We start from the raw sequence: 25,945 nt of genomic DNA, 5'->3' as shown, positions 1-25,945 counted from the left end.
ATTCAAGCTAACTGTTCAACTCCGAATCACGAGGATTTCCGCTCTTTAACCAATATTCGTATAATTAAAACTAATAGAATACGATAAATGGCAAAAATAAAAAGGGCGAAAAACTAAATGAATTAAGAATCAATTGACTGTAAATTCGGTTTTTATCCGACTTATAATTAAAGGTTTAGGTCACTGCGAGATAATTTCACGATTTTTGTTTTTTTCTTGTGATTGCAGAGTCGTTAATTAAGAATGCACAATGACGCAGCGAATTTATCCGTTTTCCACGAACCCCCGCGAGGGATCACCGGATATCCAAATGGAGACGCTCAAAGAAAATCACCCCCCCCGTCAGGAAAGAATCCTATCGAGATGTAAGTATTTTATAGTCAATGCGTAAGCTCGTTCGTTTAAAAGTCACCTTTTTATTTATTACATTTTATTAGATTATTTGATGTGAAATTAAGTTGTGAATGATTGACTATTGAATTCGTGAAAATAAAGTTTCATGAATCATTTAGTAAAATGTAATAGAACGTTATTTAATTTTTCATATCGCATAACGACATAATATGCAATTTTTATTGATCAAATTTGAATGATTTAACTTAAATGGCTTAATGCACAATTAGTCCTTGATACTATGCATTTCGTTTGCTTCATGTTTGCAGAAGTTTGCATGAAAGAATCTATTTTCGAATTGAACAATTATGATTATCAATTAATATCAATGTGGAATGATTATTTATCATCGCGTTTTCTTATTCAATTATAAATGACAAAATCTTTTATTATTACAATAATATTTTAGACAGGTAACATGAATAAAAAACAGTCAGTATTCGTCAAAGAAGAAACAAAAAATCAATAAGTGCTAACGTAAATGTCGGAGCGCATTATAGAAACATTTATTGTTGAAATACATATTATAATACATATGTGTCACAATCGCAATCGTGAACGTATCGATGATTTTAGTCCTCTTTAATGCATAAAAAAATACAGAAAATATTAAATTAAAAATATATTTTAAAATATTTAAATAAAATATAAATTATATATATAGAGAACAATTTTACTGAAGTATTTAAAACTTTATCTACATAAATAAAATCTAAAATAATTTTGTTCGATAAAACTTTTGTAGGAAACTTAAGCGTAATGAGCTATGCTGTCAAATGTTAATTACGACATTCTAGTAACCAGTTTAAATGTTTTATATAATTATTTTACTATTCCAACAAAATTATTTTTTATATGTAATTAAATTTTTAATACTTTTGTTAAATCCAACGCGTTGATTTGTATCTTGCATTTTTGTATTTCATACTCCGTTCCACCAGGACGGGAGACTATATGTCTTGTCATAGGCTATGTTCGTTTTTCATACTTATGCGCTGTAAGCTTTATTCTATCTTTGTCTTGCAAGTACCGAGTAATAATGATAGGATGAAACTTACAACGCGTGAACTCGAAAAACAAACGCTACCATAGTCTATGAACTAACACAACGCGTCACCTGTATAAATTAATTTAGTAAACTACAACCAGCATCGTGAAGAGATCTTGATATTCTGATTTACTTTAATCAACTTTTTGTGCATTCTCAAAGTAGTGAGTGGTTCAATTAATTTTTTGCGTTTATTGGAAAAGATTATGAATCCAAACTACTACTGAAGGTTCATTGCGTGATATCACTCTTTTGTGATCTTTATGTTTCGGTCGTCTGAGGATTCCTGACATCATGTAATTCTTCTGTGAGAACTCATAAACATGTGTTAAGTCGTCGACCTTTTTTTCACACGCGTGCTATGATTCTGTTTGGATCAAATGATTGCGAGTTAAATTTAATAAATGAAGGAACATGGTGAATTCCCGAAAAATGTGATAAAGTTCGACGAAAAAAATTTCCAACTTTGAAAATTTCAAACGATAGCAATCTTCGTAGCAAAAGATCTACTCGGTACAATATCATAAGTTAGGATCATAGTAAAGCCGAAAGCACTAGGACAATAACCAACCATGTTGTTATACAAGAACGTCAAGGCGATAGTGTTCTTATCATTCTTAATGCATTAGGTACGTTACTCACAAATGCTATACCTAATTAAGTGCGATAACGTTGTGTACTAAAATATGTACTAAAAAAGCTAACGGCGATGTAATATGAGAAATATACTGCTTATGACGAGGTTTCACGAATATGCCTGGTGACTTATTGTTAGTATTGCAACACATTATCAAGATCGAAAACGTGGTGAAACAACTCAAGAATATCGGTGAGAAGGTTTTCAAAATAATGGAGAAAATTTTTGAATTTCTATCAGCAAAGTACAACGCTTTCGTGATCATCTGAGACAGCTTAGAAGCGCTCAATCAGACTATTTTCAACTTGACACAAAGACTTATCAAGAAAGAAATGCAATTCGCTACAACCGACGAGGCGGTTAATCTGAAGCAACACAAGGAGGGATCGAAAAATAAAAGGCTCCATCAGTTCCAAGGAGATGACCCCGAGCGAGCAAGGTATAAACATTACGAATCTCAATACTATCGTGACAGAGGGCACATTGCGCGAAACTATAGAAAAAGGCGCATTTACCAAAAAGATCGAGACGACAAAAAACGCGACGCAAATGATATGCACGAAGGTAGTTCCGCGGACTGGCAATAAACTGAATTTTTCGTACGTAAATATTTTCGGAGACAATCGTGAAAGAAATGCAGAATGTATATTCATATTCCGAACTAGTAGAGAAAGAAGTAAGATCCAAAACCAAAAAAGCTTATTTTTGTGGATTATCAAGGCGATTCAAGAAATTGATCGACTGATAGACCCAGAGACGAACAAGATAACAATCTCGCAAGGCATTAATTTTAACGAGTATGCCGAGTTAAAGTTTGCACCTCCAGCGGCCAGTATATGTCCAAGCATATTAAACGACAATGAACAGCTCAAACAACCAAACGACTGCATTCAGCGCGATGTAAATCTACGTAAGAATAAGCAACGCGCGATGGATTCAGATGATAGTCCGCGATTAAACTTGAGGTACTGTAGTTTATTGCGCGCGCTATGTCGATACGAAACTTGCTTTGCCTTGCACATTAAACCGAAAACGTAGGGTGATCAGGAAAGACTTGGAAAAATAGATTCAAGCCATTCGTGAAGCGCTAGTGTCTTATATAAATAAAATATGACTCCTTTTTCCTTTATCTTACAACCGTAGAGCCATAAGATATGAAATGTTTAAAGTAAAAACTACGTCATCGGGCGAAGCCGCATGTTACGAGGCACACTTACACACTCAAGTTTTTTTGCGAAAGACAGAATTAGATTACAACACAATTTTCTCTTCTATCGTGTGATATGATTCTGTTAGACACTTTTGCCAGCCGCCGCAGTTGATTAACGATCTTGAAGTACATCAATTCGATGTCAAAACTGCTTATTTGTATAGTGAATTAGAATAGTGAATTAGAAGAAAAACGATGCGTTTTTAAATTCATCAAGCGAATATTCCTATATTTAAGAGGTACCAGAAATTAAGGTATAATGTACAGAGGCAGTGGAAACGGACTCGAACTGGTTGGGTTTTTGGATTCCGATTACAGCAACAACAAAGACAATCCAAAACAACAAAGGCACTCCAAAACTGGTTATTTATTCGAATTAGTAAACGATACTCCAGATCCATGATGCTTAAGACGACAGAACACAATCAGTCTCAGCACTACTGAAGCGGAGTTCGTTGCAATGAATGAAACAGTGAAAGAGGCGATTTGGTTGCGCCAACAATGAGTGATATTGAATCAAAACCCATTCTGTATGTCGACAATCAAAGTACGATTAGGTTGCAAAAAACCAGAGGTTTCGTCATACAAAGCACAATGAGATCCGATATCGCTTTATAAAAGAAAAATACGTGTGCGGAAAAATTAATGCTGAACATGTACCTACAGAAAATCACAAGGTGAACCTGTTGACTAATCATGATCACTTTTATGAACAATGTAAGAAAACGAATGTAATCGATATAATACCAAAACGCTCACTGAATGGGAGTGTTAAACCTGACGCGTTGATTTGTATCACGCATTTTTATATTTTATGTCCGTCTCACCAAGGCGACAGACAGTCTCGTCATAGGCTACGTTTACACCGTGCGCTTAGTCCGCGACCTATACGATAGGTGTCTTTGTTTAATCTACAGGATAAACAAGGACATCTATTGTTTAGGCCGCGGCCTAAATGCACGGTGAAACTGTAGCCATAATCTATACCGGACTTGCCTAGCGCGCCCATGCAAGTTAAGATCCCTTTCACCACCCTCATCTCTTTCTAATTCGAAAATTAGATTTCGAAAATTATCTTTCTAATTTTCGAATTAGAAAGAGATAAAGAGTAAATTAACCATAAGTGTGAAATTGGGCTTAAATACGCGCCCCATGTAACCGTCGATCGAGCTTAACCGAGGAAAAAGACTCTTATTATTAGTCTATCGTATACCGGCACCATGAAAAACTCCTGCTTTTCTGATTTATTTTAATAAACTTTTTGTGTATCTTCAGAGTAACGATTGATCCAATTAATTTCTTGCGCTCATTGGACAATTAGCATACTAACTATTTTTTTTATGTAGACACTGAGATCTGCAAAGTATTCAAGACTTATGTAATATTTTAACAGTAAATGTCTAAACACTGCGCTCTGACATCCACTTTGGCTATTTTTGTTGACTCATTCTTAAAGAATAAATTAGTTTATTTTTTACTAGCCAGCATTCGAATAAAAACAAGTAATTATTGCTGGGTAAACACTGTTTTACTAAAAAATTGTTATATATATATATAAAAGACAAAATAGTTAATATTATAGTTTAAAAAACCTGGTCTAAAGTGAAAAATCATAAAAATATACTGGATTATTATGCTTTCTATTATATAATTATATAGATAACATTTAAAGTATTATTGTTAATAGCAAATAACTTTTGCAAATCGCAGATTTTTTCATTTAATACGAGTAGAAAACTATCTATATCTTCTTAAAACAATAAGAAACAAAAATGTTCATTGAAAATAATTGTACCTCTATGCTTTTTTAAATAAGCTAATGTACATAATAAATGCACAAGTTCTCATTTAAGTTCCGCGATAAAAGTGAGCTACGAATTATACAATTAACCTACATTTGTGAGGAAAATGTAGAGGTACTAAATGTCTTACTGTTGAAATTCCGAGAACTAGCATTCGTTTTAATGCTTTTATGAGAATCATGACTAAAAGAAAGTTTCTCCGACAGACGATCGATTACAGATTCTGTAAAGTATAAGGGTCGTGACAGTGCCGTAACAAAATTTCGAATCAGAATTACAAGTAGAAACCATTATTTTACTTAATCTTTTTATTGCACTATCTTATTGAATTCTGCGCAGCGAAATATTCTCAGAATACATATTTTTCTGAAAAAAAAAAGCTGCAAACAAAACAATTTTCCGTATTTTCCGTCACGCTAAAATCTGCCTTCGACAATTTCTAAAATAAATTTTCGCGAGCTTGTACTCGACGTGGTAAAACGTAACTGACGCTGACATGTCATCCTCGAGATGCCACACTGTTATTACTTCGGGTGGCAAAGCTTCCTATATTCCGTGCCGATCGTAGATTTGTCGGGGGAGTTTCTAACAGCAATTACTTCGCTAATGGAGCCCCCACGGAGAGATGCTGGTCGACTTTTGCTAAAGTCTCTCATCCAGGACTACTCTTCTGGTTCCTGGACTTTGCGACGACGACGTTGAAACTTCTCGCGGATCCCGATAGTTTTTGTGCTCTTGCCGAGTTATCCGGGAGGGTCCTCGTTGATCTTTAAATTGCCGATTTACGGAGATCCTCCGTTTGATTCACGATTTCTGGCCAAAGAGACCTTATTGGACGAAATTCGTCGAATAGTTTCATCAGTACGGCAATAACAATTCCTAAAAATGCGACCGCGATCAAGTCAGACAAAGTTGTATGTCTGTGTTAATGGCTTTATTATCTCTTAGCAGAAAGCATAATAATCTGGTTGCATGACACGCTTGATATACGATTGGAAAATATACTATACATAGTATAAGATATCTCGTGTAATCCATCAATCCCGCTATTGCCGTGTTATCTCGCGGTTAAATGCAATAAACGGCGGTGACATGTTATTTGCAGCACGCTTTGCATTTAAATGTGTCTGTGGATTTTTTGTGTGTATGGTATCTTGTATATCTCATTTCAGACACGCAACAAGACAAGGAGAGGGATAAACATGAAGCCGAGTACATGCTACAGGAAAATGGCAAAGCAATGTACGAATGAACTTGTTACAGATTGTGACGTATATATATCTAGAAATAAATACGGGATACGTAGACTGGATAATGGATCATTGTGCGCGACAGGACTCGCTGGCTTATTAACGTCTCGACACGGCCAGAAGAGGCTCCCATAAAACTTTTACGGACCGTATACGGTTTCGTATGGGGGCAAACGCATGCTTTTTACGAGAATGCTTCCGGCATCGAAATCTTCTCGTACCTTTTATCGTAACCGTAAAAATAACCGCGCTGAGCCCGTTTATTGTCCCATTTTTTACGTGGCTGCACGCGATCCCAGATGTTGTGAAATGTCCTCCGGTACGATGGCTCCTAATCCATCCCGATACTCTCTGGTTGAATTCTTCAAATTCCTTTCTCTGTCATCGCGAGAAATACGTCCACTCTTGTTATTTTTAGCAAGTCAACGAACAGAGAAAATAGACGAGACTCAATTTCGATGCATTTTTTGACAAACTTAAAATGATATGTCACATTCTCCGGACTAACAATGAGAATTTTGCTGAGCGAAATATGTACATGGAAAGAATGATTTTGCTGAAGTATCTAAAAATTTAGCTAGATATATATAAATTTGAAAATAATTTTATTGAGCTGTCAAAATGATTATGTAAGGGGTTCAAGCACAGTGAGTGATGCTGCAAAAATGTTTGATATTTATAAAACTGAAAAATGTATTTGCAAATTTATATTGAACATTATATTAAGCATTTAAGATCGCTTTAATTGAAAATAGGATTTTTTGATATTTTTTACTAGTTTAAATTACATTTGATAGTCTAACGAAATTATTTTCAGTATCTGTATCTGGCAAAAGTTTTATAGATATTTTAGCAAAACCATTCTTTCTATGTAGAAAAGCTTGGGAAAAATTTAGTAAATATCGAATTTTAATTTCAAGAATTTTGATTAACAATCGATTTGCATTTGTGTTGATAGGGAATTTGTGCCATCGGAAACGAAGGAGGAGGAGGAGGATAAACCAGCCTCAGAGTCGCCATTACTGGTACCTGTGTCTTATTACAAACTGGTGAGTTTTCCCCGATAGAATAATTTATGAGCGTGTCCTCGGTCGAATTTCAAGCGCGATATTCCCTGCGGCAGAAGCTGGTACATTTAAGGAATCAAAAATATATATGGGGTGTTCCTTATCGTTCCTTCATTCTTCCTTTCTACAATATAGATTCTTTGTCCAAAGACAGAGCGGCTTTTCCGAATATCAATCGCTTTATAACTTGGAAAATATCAGAGCATCAATATTCCCCTTAAGATATGTTTTGACTATTCTACTCAACTAAAAGTATCAGTTAAAAATTCAATCAAAAAGATCAATATTAGTCAATGCCAATTAAAACATTTTATCTTAAATACATTCTAAAAAGAACTGCTAAAAACTAATTATTTAGTTTTTAATAACTAGCACAGTGCAACCATATTTTGCTACAGTTTTAGGTAAATAATTTTTAAAAGAGTAAGTGAATCCAAAAGAACTTTTGCGTAAATATTTATTAAAGTTTTGTTAGTATAGTAAAATGAATACGATTTAATTTGTAATATTACTTTCTTATAAAATGTGTAAATAAGTACTACAAAATGCTATTTCACATAAAAATCAAGGCAAATAAAAAATCAAATAACTTTTAAATAAGAAAACTGTGTTAAAATCTTATGCAAAACTCAGATATATCGTAATAATATAACAATATTTAAAATTTTTGTAATTTTAGAAATGTTTGAATTACTCTAACAGATTCAGGATTCAGTGATAACACATACATCTTTAAGATATGTAGATCGACTCTAACAAAGCGGATGAAAGAAATGCAAATAGGAGTTTGGTACACCCTATATATTCTTTTTCTATAACGTCGTGTTATAAACGAAATGGAGCACGTAAGGAGGAGTGATCCACCGGCAAAGCCGTTAAGATTGTTACTTTTCTCCTGATCACGCCGACTGTGGAGCATCTTTGGATGAGCGACAGTGATTAATGATACTGCTCTCTGTGATAAACGACAGTTAATGACTCATTGCCGGGATACATTTGTATGATTTTCTACATTATAATTCTCACTTAATAGACCGTGAACCCTCTTGCACACTCGGGAATTAAACTTGGACGATATTTTTCACGAAACCATAAATTCGAATATATTTTTCGGTCAATTATGATTGTTCTTGCGTAGGAGTAGGTTACGTGGCCGCTCGTTAATCATGGTTAAGCCGGTATTAATTTTCCAAGCTAAATCTCTCGGAAAGCGCGAATCCACGTTGCTGAATCATTCAAAAACGCGCAGGTTCGCCGTGTCGAATAACTCGTAAACGTGCTTACTCGAAACTTTTGGAAAAAGAACACTTTACGCTTCAAATGTACACTGATCTCATGTTTTCTCTGTCTTTCTCTCTGACATTCTTATGGACACGTATATCTCTCAATAAATTTTATACAGTTGCGCTATTTGTGAATATAATTATAAAGTGCAATAGTAATATTTGTAACTGTAAATTGCACACGCGAACTAACTTGGAGAAAAAGACGTAGTAGTGGCAACTATAAAACTGATAACTATACTTGTACATGAATTTTATATGTAAAATTAATGTACATTAGTTAATTAAATACATTAATTAGTTAAATTATTTTGTAGCTATTGTAACTGCAATAAAAAAACTACAAGATATAAAATAATAAAATATTTTATTCAACTGTGTACATTAATTCTATATATAAAATAGTTATCATTTTTCAAGTGTATTGCTATCATTACACAGAAAGAACAATTTCGTTAAAATATCTAACAATTTAACTGTATAATGTATTATACAGATTTGAAAATAATTTTGTTGAATTATCAAAATAAAATTATTAAGATTTGTATTTAGCTAAATTTTCAAATATTTCAGTAAAGCTGTTCTATCCGTGTTTTTCTCTAAATGTAGTGTTATAATTATCACTTACCGCTGAATTTCTCTCTTTCTCTCTCTCTCTCATTACTAATTATATTCTTAAACTATTTACTTTATTAAAAATCCTTATTACATTATCGAAAATTTCTTTCATAATAATTGTGTGTTTTAATTGTTCCGAACTTATCAGTTTCGTTTTGCAACGTGGGGCGAGTTGATGCTGATCTTCTTAGGTCTGATACTGGGTTGTCTCGCAGGTTTATGTATTCCAGTTGCAATAATCCAATACGGAGAATTCAGTAATATGCTATTGGATCGTAATAGGGAGAACGACATGACCACGTCAACAATTATATTACCATTATTCGGGGGTGGGAAGATTTTGTAAGTAAAATTTCATCTTTTTATTTCTTTGAAAATTAATAATTATTCCACGAAATACGTTTTATAATAACAAGAAAAATATATATTAACAAGAATAAAAATATATATTACGATATGTCGGTGTAACAGATTCCTCAAGACAGATTCTCTTGAATGTCGAATCGAGGCGAGGAGACAACAGACTGTTACTTTATTCTAACACGGACCGTTATTTATTCCAGATATCCTAATGCTACTCATCAAGAAAGAATGGATGCTCTTTATGATGATTCGGTGGCCTTTAGCGCTTCCTGCGCGTCATTGTCAGCGATTATGTTCGTCCTTAGCATGCTTATGGTCGATGTACTTAATATCGCTGCCTCCAGACAAATTTCCAGAGTTCGCAAGATGTTTCTGAAAGCCGTTCTAAGGCAAGACATGTCATGGTACGATACGAACACATCAACCAATTTCGCAAGCAGAATCAACGAGTAAGTTTTCTTCTTATTGTTACGCAAATGTCGTATCGCGGATTGAAAATAACAGGAGTTACCTCGCAAAATTTATATCGGTTTATTTATATTCGTTTATTCAATCCTTAAACGCCTTTTCAATATGCAATACTCGTCGGTTTTTCTTTTTCCAATATTTTTTCAATACTTTTCCATGTGTTTGTAAATTTTTTTTTATTAATAAAGATACATTTGCTTGGTACTGTTATGTTTCTTCACGGAAAGAGTGGTTTTGCTAAAAATTTAGCTAAATCTAGATCTGAAAATAATAAAAATGATCTAAAAATAAATAATTTTGTTAAGCCCCCCCTCATCAAAATAATTACATGGAATACTCAAACTGATTAGAACATAATTATTTTGATAATTCTGCAAAATTATTTTCAGATTTGTATCTAGCTAAAATTTTACATGTTTCAACAAAATCGTTCTTTTCATATGACGTTTAAGGGTTAAAAAAGGGATATTTTAACCTTTTGGACTTGATATCAGAGAATCTGTAATACAGTTATGACGCTACGTCTGTAAGATCTATTTAATTTACATATGTAATTAAAAGATTAATCTCAAGAAATGTCAAAATTTGTATAAAAAAGAATAAATATTTAATATATTTTAATAAGACTAATCTAAGTTTTGGTAACATAAAGAAATTTTTTGACAAAGAGACTTATATAATTGAATGGATCCTATTTTTTATTAACCTACTATCAGCTCCGGAGAGTTAAAAAAGTTTAAAACTGTGTAAATCTTATGTTTGTTAATAACATATCGAATACTTTGATGTTAAGCAAAGATTTAATAAAGATTAACAACTTCAACGATACGATCTCTCGTTGCGGCTGAATAATTTTAACGGGGAGGATACTCTGTACGTTCACGCGCTGGTGCGTCCTCAAAGGGAGAGAACGTTGTACCTTCGATTTTCGAGACCGTCGATGTAAACGCGGGGCGGTCGCGGGAGGAGACGTGAGGAGCAAAGTTCAGGAGGCGAGAACCTGTGTGTTCATCAACAGGTGGGCGTTTGCTCGAAACTCGAAAAGCCTGTTCCCACACTGTCTCTGCCTCCGCTTTCATTACACCGTATAGTAATTGGATGAGCGTATTAAGTTATTAGCCGTGAGAATCGCAAGTATGTTAATTTTTATTTTGAGATAACCGCGGTCTCGTTATTCCATTTTTCACATCGCGATAAAGATAAGAAGAGAACAGGCAACAAGAGATATAAATTATTGTGCTTTAATGTAACATGTGCAATTAAACTAGGAATATATAAAAACGTAAGGCAATGAAACTTTAAGCAGTAAATAAATGGACCAATTATAGTAGAGGAGAACGTAAAGATAGTTTTGTACTTGATGATTGGCCGATTCATTTACTACTTACATCCTACTGCCTTACACGTTTTTTTGTATGTGTTTCTGGCTTTACAATTCTTACAGACTGAGTGTCTGTAACAAATATGATAACAGCAATGTCGTCATCGCGTATTTTGCTATCTAGAAAATATATAGACGTATTTATAGTAGAATGTGCACACATTGATCGACTATTTTTTGTTGATCGGCTATCGATTGTCCAGCAACTGCTGGCGTGATATAAAGATTTTAATCTTGTGGCAGATGGAGTGCAAAAAAAAGTGAGATAGCGATAACGCTGACAATGACAGATGCTGATAAACGTTGATCTCGATCAAAACTCGGTAGCTTCGAATACGTGCTTGTTTAAAGCTGAACTTCAGAGGATCTAGTTTTTATTATTTAAAAAATGATATTGACTCGAAATGAGATTGAGCAGAAGATCAAAGAATTTATTTAGCTATTATATTATTATATCAGATATGTAAAAAAAATTGTCATTCGTCTTTTGCAGAGATTTAGAAAAGATGAAAGAAGGCATGGGAGAAAAACTAAGTATTATAACATACTTAATGAGTTCATTCTTCTCTTCTGTGATCATCTCGTTCATGTACGGCTGGTTGCTGACCCTAGTCATGTTAAGCTGTGCTCCGATCATAATAATTGCCACGGCCTTTGTCGCCAAGATGCAGAGTTCTCTCTCGGCTAGGGAACTGGCGGCCTACGGTCAGGCTGGTAGCGTCGCCGAAGAAGTTCTTGCATCAATTAGGACCGTGGTCGCCTTTAACGGCGAGCAGAAAGAGGTAGAGAGGTACTCGGAGAAACTAGCACCCGCGGAAAAAACTGGAATCAAAAGGGGCATGTGGTCCGGAATCGGCGGCGGCGTCATGTGGCTGATCATTTATCTCAGCTATGCGTTGGCATTTTGGTGAGAATATACGTTATTATCGCAAAAAACACGTTTCATGCAATACTAGATTCGAAAGTCTATGATCTTATACAATTTAATAACTTCGACAAAAAGTATCAGAGATACCTACATCATGCGTGTAATTAAAAATTCAGTTCCCGTGATAAGATTTCGCTCTTTTACTTCAAAAATAATACTGGTAAAAAAACGTGATTTTCGAGTTATTATATTATAATATAAATAAGTTTAATAAACATTACCCTCAATCATTAAAAGTAAACTAACTTAACTTCCTAAAACATTAAATTTGTCAAACTTAAAAAGAGAGATGGTTAAAAAAATTTTTAATTTAAAAAGAATTTTTTAAAGGTTATAAAACACAGAAATATGACCTTTGATTGTATTAAGAATATTCTTTTTTGATTACCGATATTATTTAATTATTTTATTTCGTTTGTATTGTATCTTACCATATTTGACAATGTGAATAAAGCAATTTTCATCTTTCAAATCTCGGGATAGATAATTGGACGTTTACATCTGGAATAGTCTCGCTCCTTTTTATGCAGTTCAACGAAAAAAGCGATAGGACGTGTCGCGTTCCAACAAAAAGCACATTTTCTCTTGTGTCACAGGTACGGTGTAAAATTAATTCTGGACGACCGCCCGAATGAAGACAAAGAATACACGCCAGCAGTATTAGTGATCGTGTTCTTCGGCGTTCTGAGCGGTGCACAAAACATGGGTTTGACTTCGCCGCATCTCGAGGCATTCGCGATGGCTAAAGGTTCAGCGGCTGCAATTTTCAATGTTATCGATCGGGTGCCGTCGATCGACAGTCTCAGTAAGCAGGGTCGACGGCTCGACTCCGTTAACGGAGAAATCGAATTCAGAAACATCGCGTTTCGCTACCCGGCGAGAAAAGATGTCGAAGTTCTTCAATCGCTAAATCTGAAAATCAATCGTGGCGAAACAGTGGCGCTTGTCGGTGAATCTGGGTGTGGAAAATCTACATGTATACAGCTCATCCAACGACTCTATGATCCCCTCGGAGGACAGGTCAGAGTAATTCATTAATCGGATTCTTTTTTTCTCGCTTAAACACTGAGAGAAATATTTGATATAAATAACCATTATTGGTAATATAACATTTTCCTTTTTATATAGTCAGCTCCAAATGACCTTCGTTATTTTATTGATATGTAATAAAAACTTTGTTATTTTTAGGCTCTTGTTTAGTAACTGTTAATGACAATATCGTTTATATTGTTGCATAGGTTTTTCAACACTTACAAAATCTAATCTGCGCAACGACAATGTAACAATATCGTTAATCATTGAGAATTACAAAATAGGGGTCTAAATTAAAAAAATGATTAAAACAATACCATTTTTTTAATAGAAAAATGTTTTAATCAATTTGTGCTTAAAATAATTTAATTTTGATTAGAACAATATAGTCCTTTATTTAAAAGATAAGAAAGTTTTTGTAATTCGCATATCAACAAAACAACGGTTATTCATTCCAAATATTTCTCTCAGTGAAGGAGAATTCGCCGCTTCGTCAGAATTATTCGTTATATTATATAAATGCGCGTACAGGTGTACGCAGTGCAGAGCGAAGAATGCTTTAATTTAGAGGCATAAAAATTTTGGATACCGCATTTCACTTTTTGTTTACGTAGAAGACTTACTGTAAACTTGTTTTATGGAATTCTTTTAATAGCAAAAGTATAAAGGCAGAGAATTCGCGTGCTATGACGAGCGTTGTTACGCAGAATATAAAGTTAATAACCGCGCATATAGCGTCATAAATGTCCGAGTGACGTTTTTATCCCTTGCAAAATTACACTGACGCTGAATAAATGGCATTGCGCTGCGGTAATTTACTCTGGCGTTATTCAGAAAATAATTGTTTTATCGTCATCGTCTCCGTATTATATTTTTTTATCATTTTCTGTTGAACGTCTTCGACCGTCGTCTTATCGTTCGGTTCACTTATCTTGTTTGTATTTTCATAACGAGAAAAATTTGCGGGAAAACGGCAAATTTTTTCCGCCGCGTTTTTTCACAGGAGAGAGATAATTGAGATCGGGTGCATCATGTGCGATGAAGAGTGTCGTTGCAATGTTATTATTAATGCGACCCCACGATTTTTATATACGAAAGTCAAAGTAGCTGCCGACTCTAGTAACGCAGCATCCTACGTGTAATAAACATTTTATGTTTTATACCTTGAGGCTTTTCACCACACTTTATCTAACGAATATATTATGCTTGTGTATTCAATAAAGTTGCAAACTATAAGTTGGTTTTAGTTATATGTAATGTTAAAATGCATATGCAACATATGCACTTTATCATAGATCCATGCTACAGAGATGTAAAAGGATAGTGATTATTTTTAATAATGTATTATTTTATGTATTGAATAATCTTACTTTACATTTTTAAAACTCTTTTTATCAATTTCGTATAAGTCTATCATATTTAATATTGCTAATATTTTAATGTTATTGTTATATTTTACTGAAGAATTGTTATATTTACTGAGATTTATTGAAGAAATAACCAAGATTGAAAAAAAAGTATATTATCGCTCCATTACTTTAAAAGTAACACTACTAAAAGAAGTTTCCTATAAATGAGAAAAAAATATTTTTTAAGTTGACAAAAAATCATTGACTGATCAATAAAATTGACAAAAAGAATATAACATCATCGTTTCGCTCAACTATCGATTCTCGTTTCACGCAAAATGTTAACATGTCAGCTTGGCATATTATGTGCGCACAGATGGAGAGACAATTTCCAAGAGTTCCCGTATTTTCCTATGCAGGTCTTGCTGGACGGAGTCGACGTGTCGACATTGAACGTTCAATGGCTACGCTCGCACATCGGCGTAGTTGGTCAGGAACCAGTACTCTTTGACACAACGATACGCGAGAACATCCGTTACGGAAATGACAGCATTACCGAAGAGGAGATGATCAAAGCCGCGAAGGAAGCAAACGCTCACGACTTCATCTCTAAATTGCCGGAGGTGAGCACCACCGCCCTTTTCTCGTATTCCAGCTGCGCTTTACCCGTCCGGAATTATAGTTTCCTTTTGGTTGTGCTTCGGCGCAAGAGTTCGATTGATTCAACCAATTTCATTCAGGAAGTCACAGAGCTAGCGAATATACATTGACGTTGATTGAAAACTCAACGAAGATATTGTATCCGTTCGTTATTGTCTCTTCTGCCGAAACTTTACCGTTAGTTTGTTTGGAATATGTTAAACTATATTGTAGAACGAATGTATTTGCTAGTTAGGCTGGTGATACATAAAAGATGTAAGAATAAGTCAACATTTTTTACTTGTTATAAATGGTTTTCCTAAAGTATTAAAAAAATTAGCTAGATACAAATTTAAAAATAATTTTGTTAAATAATTATCAAAAGAGGCTATTTATTATCACTAGCATAACAATTACTATTATTTACAATCATGAGATGCCAATGTACTGCTTGAATTTAAAGCTAAAGTAATATTAGATAACATTTTAATTTTAATAGTTTATAAAAGGAATATGCAATTTTTTACTTTTTCGCTTTATTTCTACATTTTTCGTGAAACCGATTGTTTCATTTCTACATTTTCTTATATATTTTTCTTCATGAAAACCAAAAATTATCGTAAGTTTTTAAATATTTGAAGCATAACGATTTCATAACGTTGTGAATAAGGATTTTATTATATTAACTTTGAATTAATGTATAAATTTTTCCTTAAGTGTAATGTCATTATTGTGATAATTTTCGATTTCAATAAAAAGATATATATAAGAAAACATAGAAATAAAATGATATCTGAATGGTCGAAAAAAGTTGTATTTTTTTTGTTATTGCGAAGAGGCGTATGATTCGAAGCTAATCGATGAAATCTCATTGGACGCGGGTGAGTTTTGAGATTTCCACGAGTGTAATTGAAAAGATAAATTAACAAGTAACGAAACAGACAGTGTAATTTTCTCGAATAATCCCCCGACTAGATAGAACCATTGTCATCGTGCGTTGCGATGTGTTAACAATAGTCTCAGGTGTGCCGGGCAGTCCGCGCGGTACGCGCGCAAACAGGCTATAAAACACGCGTGTTAAACTGTGCGCGGGGCAAATAACATTATCCGAGATTACGCCTGTGTCAACGATTAGGCGTTTATTAGCGGATTATCGGTAGGTGAATTCAATACTCGCGATATTCCCATATTAGTCCCACTGGATCGCTGTCCGCGTTTGCACACACATTTAGAGCTTATCCGGCTACGTTCGCACGCCCTACAATTTAACTATGCAGCTTCATTTTCACCATCAGAAAAATGAAGTCTGCTCGGTATGAGTTCATCAGGATTGTAATTAGTCAGCGTGCTCCATAACGTTTCCTGCCGCAATAACGTTTTTGGACAGTGACTGCGTTATCTATTAAATCACGTTGTAAATGGATTTGACGAACATCGTAACAACAGAAATCCCGTTAACTGAAAACTCCAAGCTTTTTGTTAGATCTGACTTGCCTGCGGAAAGACCACTGATCGAGAAACACCACTATCAGCAAACGTGTTGCAACTTGCGTATTTATTAAACCGCACGTTGCATATATATACACCACAGATGTGACATGCTGTTTCGTCCTTGATTAAATACTGTTACTTTGAACCGCAAATAGCTCGAAAACTGTCCTCAGGTGATTGGTGGCACATAGCCGGTACCAAATTGACGCTCAAAGAACGTCAATTTGCAAATTTAAATTAAAAAAAGAGGTACAAAAGAAAAGATATTGCATAATGGAAGAAGAAAAAAAAATTTGTTGTCAAAATATTTGCGATAAAATTAAATTGCTATAATGCCGTTAATATCTTACTGTCGCGAAAAATATTTCTATTTCAGAAAACTGTTTGCAATAACTTCAACTTAAAATTCAAATAGAATTGTCAAATGTATAAAATTCATAAAGTTTAGAATGTACAATGCTAATATATCAGAGAATTTGAGAGAATTACTATCGGTTTAAAAAAATTTATCCTGTTTGATACACGCACATTTTGCGATGACGCATTCTAATGTCAATTCGTTCACGAAGATCGGCAACATAAAGCGGTTGATTTGTGAATGGACAGGGATACGATAGTCCAGTTGGTGAGAGAGGCTCTCAGATGTCTGGTGGACAAAAGCAAAGGATTGCCATCGCACGCGCGCTAGCCAGGAACCCGGCGATCCTTCTGCTGGACGAGGCGACGTCTGCTTTGGACGGTCATAGCGAGGCGATTGTGCAGAGAGCCCTCGACGTGGCAGCGAAGGGAAGAACAACGATTATAGTCAGTCACAGACTTTCCACTATCACGAACGTCGATAGGATTGTGTTTATTAAGGATGGGATTGTCGTTGAGCAAGGAACTCACGAGGAATTAATGGCGCTCAAAAATCACTATTACGGATTGCATTCCGCCCACGCAGATGCTACAGCTAAAGGTACGCTTTGGCTTACAAACGTTTTGTGTTGATGTTTCTGTGAACGTTTAAATATACAATACATTTTTTATTATTCATTACTATATAGATAAGGCCTCGAAGGTTAAGACCATAGTGTCAACTCCGAAGATGAAGATAAAACCACCGTTAAATCAACAATTCTCAACGTTATCCGCGCATTCCCATCGACTTTCTCTCGCAAGATCTTCGAATGAAGAAGAATTGGACGAGCAAGAGAAACCTTACGACGCGTCTATGATGAGAATATTTGGATTGAACAAACCGGAATGGCCATTAAATTTGATCGGTAATTTCTTTTAACAATAACAAACAAGTAGTGATAGTGATAAGATCTGTTAAGAGTTTAGATCTTATGAGAGTATAGGAGATAAACAAAATAATGTAAACCTCTCTCTCTGGAAAATATACTACTTCTTTTATTAATAAAAGATTGGCCAATCATCTTCCTTTAATACAAATTCTATTTTTTCTTATTGAAATACAATCATATAATGTTTGATCATTAATGGATTCAGGTAATACGGAATTATATAGCATCTTATATAACGCATACATTTTATACAACACTTATATAACATTACTTATATTTAAGTAATTGAAAGATATTCTAATAAAAAAAGTGTACAACATTCCACAGATAATATTTCAGTAATATTGCAACGTTGCAGTAATATTCCATGTTATCTGGGGAATGTTAATAGAACATCTTTCAGTTACTTATACAAGTAATATTAAATATATAAGTGTTGAAGAAGAAAATTTGCTTCTCACTGTATTTTCTAAAATTGTCCTATTCTCCAAAACTTCAGCATTTTCTCTAGCGCAATTACCTGCAACTTAAATATATTATTGAATCGTTGTGGGCAGTTTTGAAAAGCTAAGTAAGAAGCAAATTTCCTCCTTCAATATTTCTTAAACAGAAGATATTCTGCTAACAAAATGGTATCAAACGGCATTGTATGACTCTATTTTAACAAAACTAGACAATTTGTATTAAAATAATGATAAACCTCTCATTAATGAAACAAGTAGTGTGTTTTTTATATTCACGCATTATTTTGTTCCCTTTATAAAAGTACAAGAAAATTGAACATAAAATATCATTAAAAAAAAGAAAAATAATTTATATTGTATATGATTTCTTGTAGGAAGTCTCGCGGCAGCGACAGTAGGCGCTTCCTTTCCAGCTTTTGCTATTTTATTCGGAGACATTTATGGTATATTGAATCTTCCTAACGCCGAGGAGGTCATGAACGACACCATTCTCATGTCGATACTTTTCATTGTCGTCGGCTTAATTACGGGAGTTGGCACTTTCCTGCAGATGCACATGTTCGGGCTGGCCGGCGTGCGTATGACGACGCGAATAAGAAAGATGACATTCAGCGCGATGTTGAAACAGGATATGGGTTGGTACGATGAGGACAAAAACAGCGTGGGTGCGCTCTGCGCGAGGCTGTCGTCGGACGCGGCGGCTGTCCAGGGTGCGACCGGAACTCGGATCGGTTCCATGCTCCAGGCCTTCTCGACACTCGTGATCGGAATCAGCATATCCATGTACTACAGCTGGAAGATGACGCTGGTCTCGGTAGTGTCGATTCCGCTGGTACTCGCGGCGGTATTCTTTGAGGCGCGAGTCATAGGCGGTCAGGGGATGCAGGAGAAGAAGAAGATGGAGTCAGCCACCCGGGTGGCCGTTGAGGCAATAACCAATATACGTACGGTCGCCAGTCTCAACAAGGAAGAGGTATTCTTAAAGAGATACTGCGTAGAACTGGACCACGTCGCCCAGGCGATGCGAATCAGAAATAAACTGAGAGGATTGGTCTACTCATGCGGACAGACCATACCGATGTTTGGTTACGCCATAAGTCTTTATTATGGTGGTTACCTGGTGGCCAGAGAAGGATTAAGCTACGAAAAAGTCATTAAGATATCGGAAGCGTTAATATTCGGCTCATGGATGCTGGGACAGGCGCTCGCCTTTGCGCCAAACTTTAACACAGCCAAAATCTCGGCCGGTAAAATCTTCAAGCTGCTCGACAGAGTTCCGGAGATCACTTCGCCACCGGGATCAGAGGGAAAGGATTTAGACTGGGTGAGCTCGCTTTAGTAATCTCTCGCATTTTCGGCGTGTAAGTTCGGTTACGAAAACCACAAGTACATAATGTGTTTTAGTCACCGCGCATTTTCTCTCTATCCTCTACATATAACATGTATTTATAGCGGTAGGTAATTAAATAAATAATATTTAGGAAATTTTCAAATCGCAATTAAGTTTGAACAATCAATATGTTTAATGTCGAATAATAGTAACGAAAGATAAGACATGCAATTAAATTTTGTTGAAAGAAAAATGGAAAATTCACCAAAGAACGTAAAGCGTAGAACGTATAGTAATTAGTTTCAACTTTTAATTAATCTCTTACAAAGTTAATCGAAATTCGCGCGACAATGAACACAATATTTAAATTGGCTACTAAATCGTAAAATTATTAGCTTTAGTGATTTGTTTTAATGCACGCGTGAGTTGTTATTGAATGCTGACGTAATTCGTGTGTATTTCGTTGCGAAATAATTTCCCTTGTAAACAAAGTAAATTCTAATTCTCAAGTGGATAATCAAACTACTGAAATTGATTGAATTAAGAATGAAGAAATCTTTAAATTTTTTAGACGCAATCCATTTAACGCTAAATACTCTGAAAAAAGCATTGGATTAACCAATCAAAAAAAAGAAATCCAAAGCATTTGTAGCATTAAGTGAAGTATAGCTTTTAGTTTCGAAACACAATAAACTGTAAGATATTGTGGTCTCGGTCGAATATGAAGAAAATAATCTTCTATGATTGGTTGATTTCTTACGGTTTAAGATTTATTACGTTTATTGTATTTCAGGACTTATGTATAAAAAGAAATCCAGACAGATTTCAAAAATGATTTAAAAAGGAACACAGTTATTAGTGGATTTATTTTCAATATTTTCTTAATGATTCGTTAAATAAAGTTGTTACTAACCTGTTATAGAAATTCTTTTGCTCTTTTGTAACTCTTTAAAATTTTGAAGCAAAGACGTATTTGTAATTGCTGTTATTTTGTTGAAAAACGCAGAATTAGAGTCATATAAGACTTACTACGATTAGACGCTGAATAGTATTTTACTATTTAATGAATTATTAACGAGAATTGTTAAATGGGATTTCTAGAGGAGATCCGCATGATTTACAATGCGCTCGACAAACTGCTTACGTAACCACGTCGCATAGAACGACGGAGAATGCACGAGGATTGCAAACGGTTTTGATGATTCGAGAAGCGTGCGCAGCGGACGCGCAAATTAATCCGATAATTACTGCGACGCTTTGCTGTAAACACAGCTAATTGTCGGGTGCATGTTTAATCTTCGCATCAGTATACATGCAGTTTGAAAAATAACGGTATCTGTATAATCTCGGGTAAAGTGCACGATAATGTCGCTGTACTTGCCTTAGTGCCGATACACTACCGTATCTCTTGATTCTCACTTTGTTAATTTGTGTTAATATTAACACCAATATGATATGGATTTAACACTATGATTTTAAATCTACAATAGTGTTGATAACACCAGCGGTTTGAAATCTACATCATGTTGGTGTTAATATTAACAATATAGTGAGAATTATATAGACATTGTACGGGTGTAGTTAAATGACATAACATTTGTTAAGAGTAAGATTCTACTATTTAGAGATAGATTTTGCTACAAAGATTTTAGAGAACATTTTTAAAGAACCATAAAAAGTAATTATTAAAAAGGAAGAAAATATGTATTAAACAATACCCATATATAAAACAATATTTTACAATAAATCACATTTTTTCGTTACATTTTAGGATGTAATCCTAGATAACTTACCCGGGTTAAATAAAGAATAATACTCACATTAAATATCTCCAAATTCTAATCGTTTTTCTGAAAAAAAATTAATAAAACTAGTTCTCGCACATTCTCCGTGTAATGAGTCGGATAAGGCGAGCGACGCGTGTGCATAAATTATGAAAACAATACAAATCCCCTTTTTGATAAACGAGCTTTATGTTTTTTATGCAGAAAGCGGATGGATTGATACAATATTCGAAGATCAACTTTAATTATCCGACGCGGCCAGAAATGCCGGTGCTCAAGGGGCTAGATCTAATTGTAAAGCCAGGCCAAATGGTAGCCCTCGTGGGTCAGAGTGGCTGCGGAAAGTCCACCTGCATACAATTGCTGCAACGGCTCTACGATCCGATTACCGGTATCTTGACATTAGACCGGCGTGACATCGCCTCGGTTTCACTGGCCACACTTAGATCACAGCTTGGAGTTGTGGGGCAAGAACCAGTGCTCTTTGATCGAACGATTGCGGAGAACATAGCTTACGGCGACAACAGCCGACAAGTGTCCATGAACGAGATCATCGAGGCTGCCAAGATGTCTAACATTCATTCATTTGTCGCTTCGTTACCGTTGGTTAGTCTCGTTGATGATGCTGTTATATAATACCCGCGCATCAGTTGCGCGTAACAGAAAGCGTGGAGTTTGTTTTAAAAAGAAAAAGAAACAAGAGCCTTTTACTATTGTTACATATAATGTAATATGAGTCACGTGAATAATAAATTTAATACATTAAAAGAACATCAAAAGACTGTTGTTAAATATTAATGTAATTAAATTGGGGATTAAATAATTATATACAGTATTATTATAATAATATTCAATTTTTTAATTAACATTATAATTGGTTTTGAATAATTTTAAAATAATTAACTAGAAAATTAAATGCAAAAGCTATATGAGGAAAGATTTAATGTATTAATGTTTTATAATATTGTATTATTAATATCTTTTTAATAATTTTTTCTACATAATTTATTATAATCCTGTTTCTTTTTTGCTTTAGGGTTACGATACAAGACTGGGATCAAAAGGTACCCAGCTAAGTGGTGGGCAAAAACAGCGAATAGCAATTGCGCGTGCCCTGCTGAGAAACCCCCGAATTTTGCTATTGGACGAAGCAACTTCAGCTCTCGATACTGCAAGCGAGCAGGTGAGAACTATCATCTGTTCTCTTAAAAAATTATTCAAGAATAATTTTACTAGTAATTTGTCTTCATTTTTAACGTTAAATAATCTCGCGTACAACAATACACTGTCGCGTACAACACTGTAGTGTATAAAAATACACTGTGTAATTTACTGTAAAAAGAATCTAGTTACATTAATTGGAATTCTGATTCTTGAAAAAAATTGTTGAAAATAGACAAATTAGAATTTTTTAATTAAATTTATTATAATTCAAAATTTTCTAGTTTATTTTCAACCAGCAATTTTTTTCAGAATGCACATTTTATTCTCGAGTATTATTTTAATTTTCTGAATAACTCTTGGAAATGTAAAGCAACAGCGACTAATAGACATAGCGACGAAAGTATGATCGCATTTACAATAAAACTACAAATATTAGTTGCGCAATATCTGCAGGAAATCACTTATTACAACCGTAAAAAAGTGCTCCGCGCGAGATTCGCGGAGCGGAATGATCTCCGTCCGGACTTTTATGTTTTGCTCGGTGTAGCGTGTACGATTTCTAGATTAACGGCGTATTATAATCTCTAAAATCACGTCTCGGCTCGACGATTACATTGCAGTTCGTCGATGACGAGATTGGACAACGAAATTGGAAGTCCGATTGAAAATTTCCCGAAGGGTACGGCCGTTATCGTTCTCGCAAAAGACCGACCGGCGACGGACAATCAAGTTAATAGTTGTCGAAAGTAACAGAGACGACAGTTTGTTTCGATCGTGCGCTTCTCTCGGATGTTATTCGCAGATTTCCTTCGCAAAAATCGCATATACTTCATAACACCGTTACTGGATAGTCATTAAGACCGTCTGTTGCATTCACTCTGTGCGAAATTTCGCTGCTTCAGTCGACAAGAAGATAGCGCTTGCACACGGTACTTGTTTATTTCTCTTTTTTTTATTCCGTTTGTTCGTGGGTTGCATTAACCCCGAGTCAGCATCGAGTTTTTAGGTCAATCCATTTTAGCTACGTTTTCCTTTACTCCGCACGAAACAAGTGCTTATATTCATGTTTTGTATAAGAAGGAAAACGCAACGCGGAAAGTACTGCTAAAATGGACAGAATTTGTAAAAAAAATTTAAATTTTATCTTCAAGAGCTATTTTTATAGAATACATGTATATATAAGAGGAGCAGAAAGGTTATACTATTACGTTTTATTAAAATAACTCAATAAGCATTCATATAACATAATTTCTTTTTATACAAATTTTTGTTAGCCACAGGCCTGTTTTTTCATTTTATGGATAATTTGTGGTTTAAATTTAATTTTACGTAACTTGGTAATAATGTAAAAATTATATTTTTCTAGTTATGATTAATCACTAAACTGATGGTTTTTTAATATGGTAAATCTAAACGTTATTCACTGTAAAACCATTAGCTTAGTAATTAATTATATATCTTCTTTTTATATTGATTAATTATAGTTAGAAAATATAATTTTTACATTATTAGATTAAGTCTAACCATAAGTTAACTTGGAAACGAAAAAGCAGGCCATAGAGTGATACCAATTATACTATAGGTGGAAGTTCTTCGAGTATATAGAACAAACGTAATTTACATAAACCGAAGAGGGATAAAAGACTGCACATACAATAAGAAGAAGGATATGAAATATATCACTAATTAGTATATTTACACGTCAAGTGCATTACCAAAAATATAAATAGAATTAAATTTTAAATGAATTTTAATAAAGATTCCAACGAATAAATTCAAATAAATTAAAGTAACAAGGCTAAGGAACCTATAAAATTACAAAAAGTCATATTAAATGCCTCCAAGCTGAACTTAAGAGCTGCAAAATTAATACCAACATATTTTTCAAAATATTACGTAAAAATGTACAATAAAAATTACTCACTTAATTAAAAGCTACATTCAAGGCCTTCAAGTTAAACTAGTGACAGAATTAATATCAACATACTTCTATAAAAATTACGTAAAATATACACATCTGTAAAACTGTCTATTTGCTATCTGTAAACCCTTCCTTTCCTATATTATAGACTCTAAGATCTGTACTTTGAAAGTTGTCCCATTTTAAATAGTAAAAGCAACGATTAAAGATTAGAGAAAATAGAAATATTATAACACGATGAATATCTTTTATACGATCTAAGCGAATTATCTGCATTTTTAACGCGAGAGAGATAGAGATAACAACTATTGAAACAAATGTATAGAACATAAATATCCCGGAACTATATTGCAAACGGAACTATTTCCGATAAGCAATAACGAGTACGATAGTCGGCGAGGTCGGATAATAAATATTTGAGTATTTATACAGTGTCCACTGCAACGGGCCGTCGATTGCAACGATTTCGCGGTAATCTAAACTGTAGCGTGGTGAGCGCGGTGTAGCGAGATGAATATTAACGAGACCCAGGTGGATCTAGATGAAAAATAGAGGTAGAAAGTGCGAGTCAAAGAGCGTGGCTCCGAAATAATGTCCACGTTCGCCGCATATAATACGCTGCTGTATACCGACACGCGTTTTGTATGATAATTCTGACGAAGTTCGATTAAAACCCGGTAATCCTTGCGCGGATCAGTCCCTCGGATAATCCCTCCTATTACAAATTACATAGCGGCACAATCACATTTTTCCATTCCCATGCGTAAAGAAATTCCATTAAAAAAAAGTGCTGCAATAATTCATCAAACAATTGTATAGATCTCGACAATCAGATATATATATTTTTTTATACTCTTCCTCCGTCACTCTCGATGTCGATCTGTCGAATTACCGGATGTACCGGCTGCCACGCCATTACCGGTATTATCAGCGCTAACAATCGGAAATGCTCGGCTTTACGAGCAAGCGGTTGTTGCACCCCGGCCTGGAAACGGCTCGTCGCGGCCAAATGAATTTCGTGGCAATATTGTTTC

The 25,945-nt window shown here is 34.6% G+C and overlaps 1 protein-coding gene across 1 annotated transcript in view; it reads left to right on the top strand.

Annotated features, from left to right (window-relative positions):
* The first annotated feature begins 250 nt into the window (after positions 1-250).
* Positions 251-25,945, top strand: part of Mdr49 (Multi drug resistance 49) — a 27,688-nt gene continuing 1,993 nt past the window's right edge. The window contains exons 1-13 of the mRNA XM_018543257.1: positions 251-365; positions 6,263-6,332; positions 7,299-7,389; positions 9,457-9,650; positions 9,872-10,120; positions 12,014-12,427; positions 13,045-13,468; positions 15,249-15,452; positions 17,566-17,917; positions 18,006-18,224; positions 19,087-20,036; positions 22,031-22,432; positions 22,863-23,009. Coding sequence (XP_018398759.1) covers positions 251-365; positions 6,263-6,332; positions 7,299-7,389; positions 9,457-9,650; positions 9,872-10,120; positions 12,014-12,427; positions 13,045-13,468; positions 15,249-15,452; positions 17,566-17,917; positions 18,006-18,224; positions 19,087-20,036; positions 22,031-22,432; positions 22,863-23,009 — 3,831 coding nt within the window. The remainder of the gene's footprint in view (positions 366-6,262; positions 6,333-7,298; positions 7,390-9,456; positions 9,651-9,871; positions 10,121-12,013; positions 12,428-13,044; positions 13,469-15,248; positions 15,453-17,565; positions 17,918-18,005; positions 18,225-19,086; positions 20,037-22,030; positions 22,433-22,862; positions 23,010-25,945) is intronic.

This window comes from Cyphomyrmex costatus, unplaced genomic scaffold (genome assembly GCF_001594065.2).
Source record: "Cyphomyrmex costatus isolate MS0001 unplaced genomic scaffold, Ccosl1.0 scaffold364, whole genome shotgun sequence".
In the NCBI taxonomy this organism is placed as follows: Eukaryota; Metazoa; Arthropoda; class Insecta; order Hymenoptera; family Formicidae; genus Cyphomyrmex; species Cyphomyrmex costatus.
This window is presented reverse-complemented; position numbering and strand designations above follow the sequence as displayed.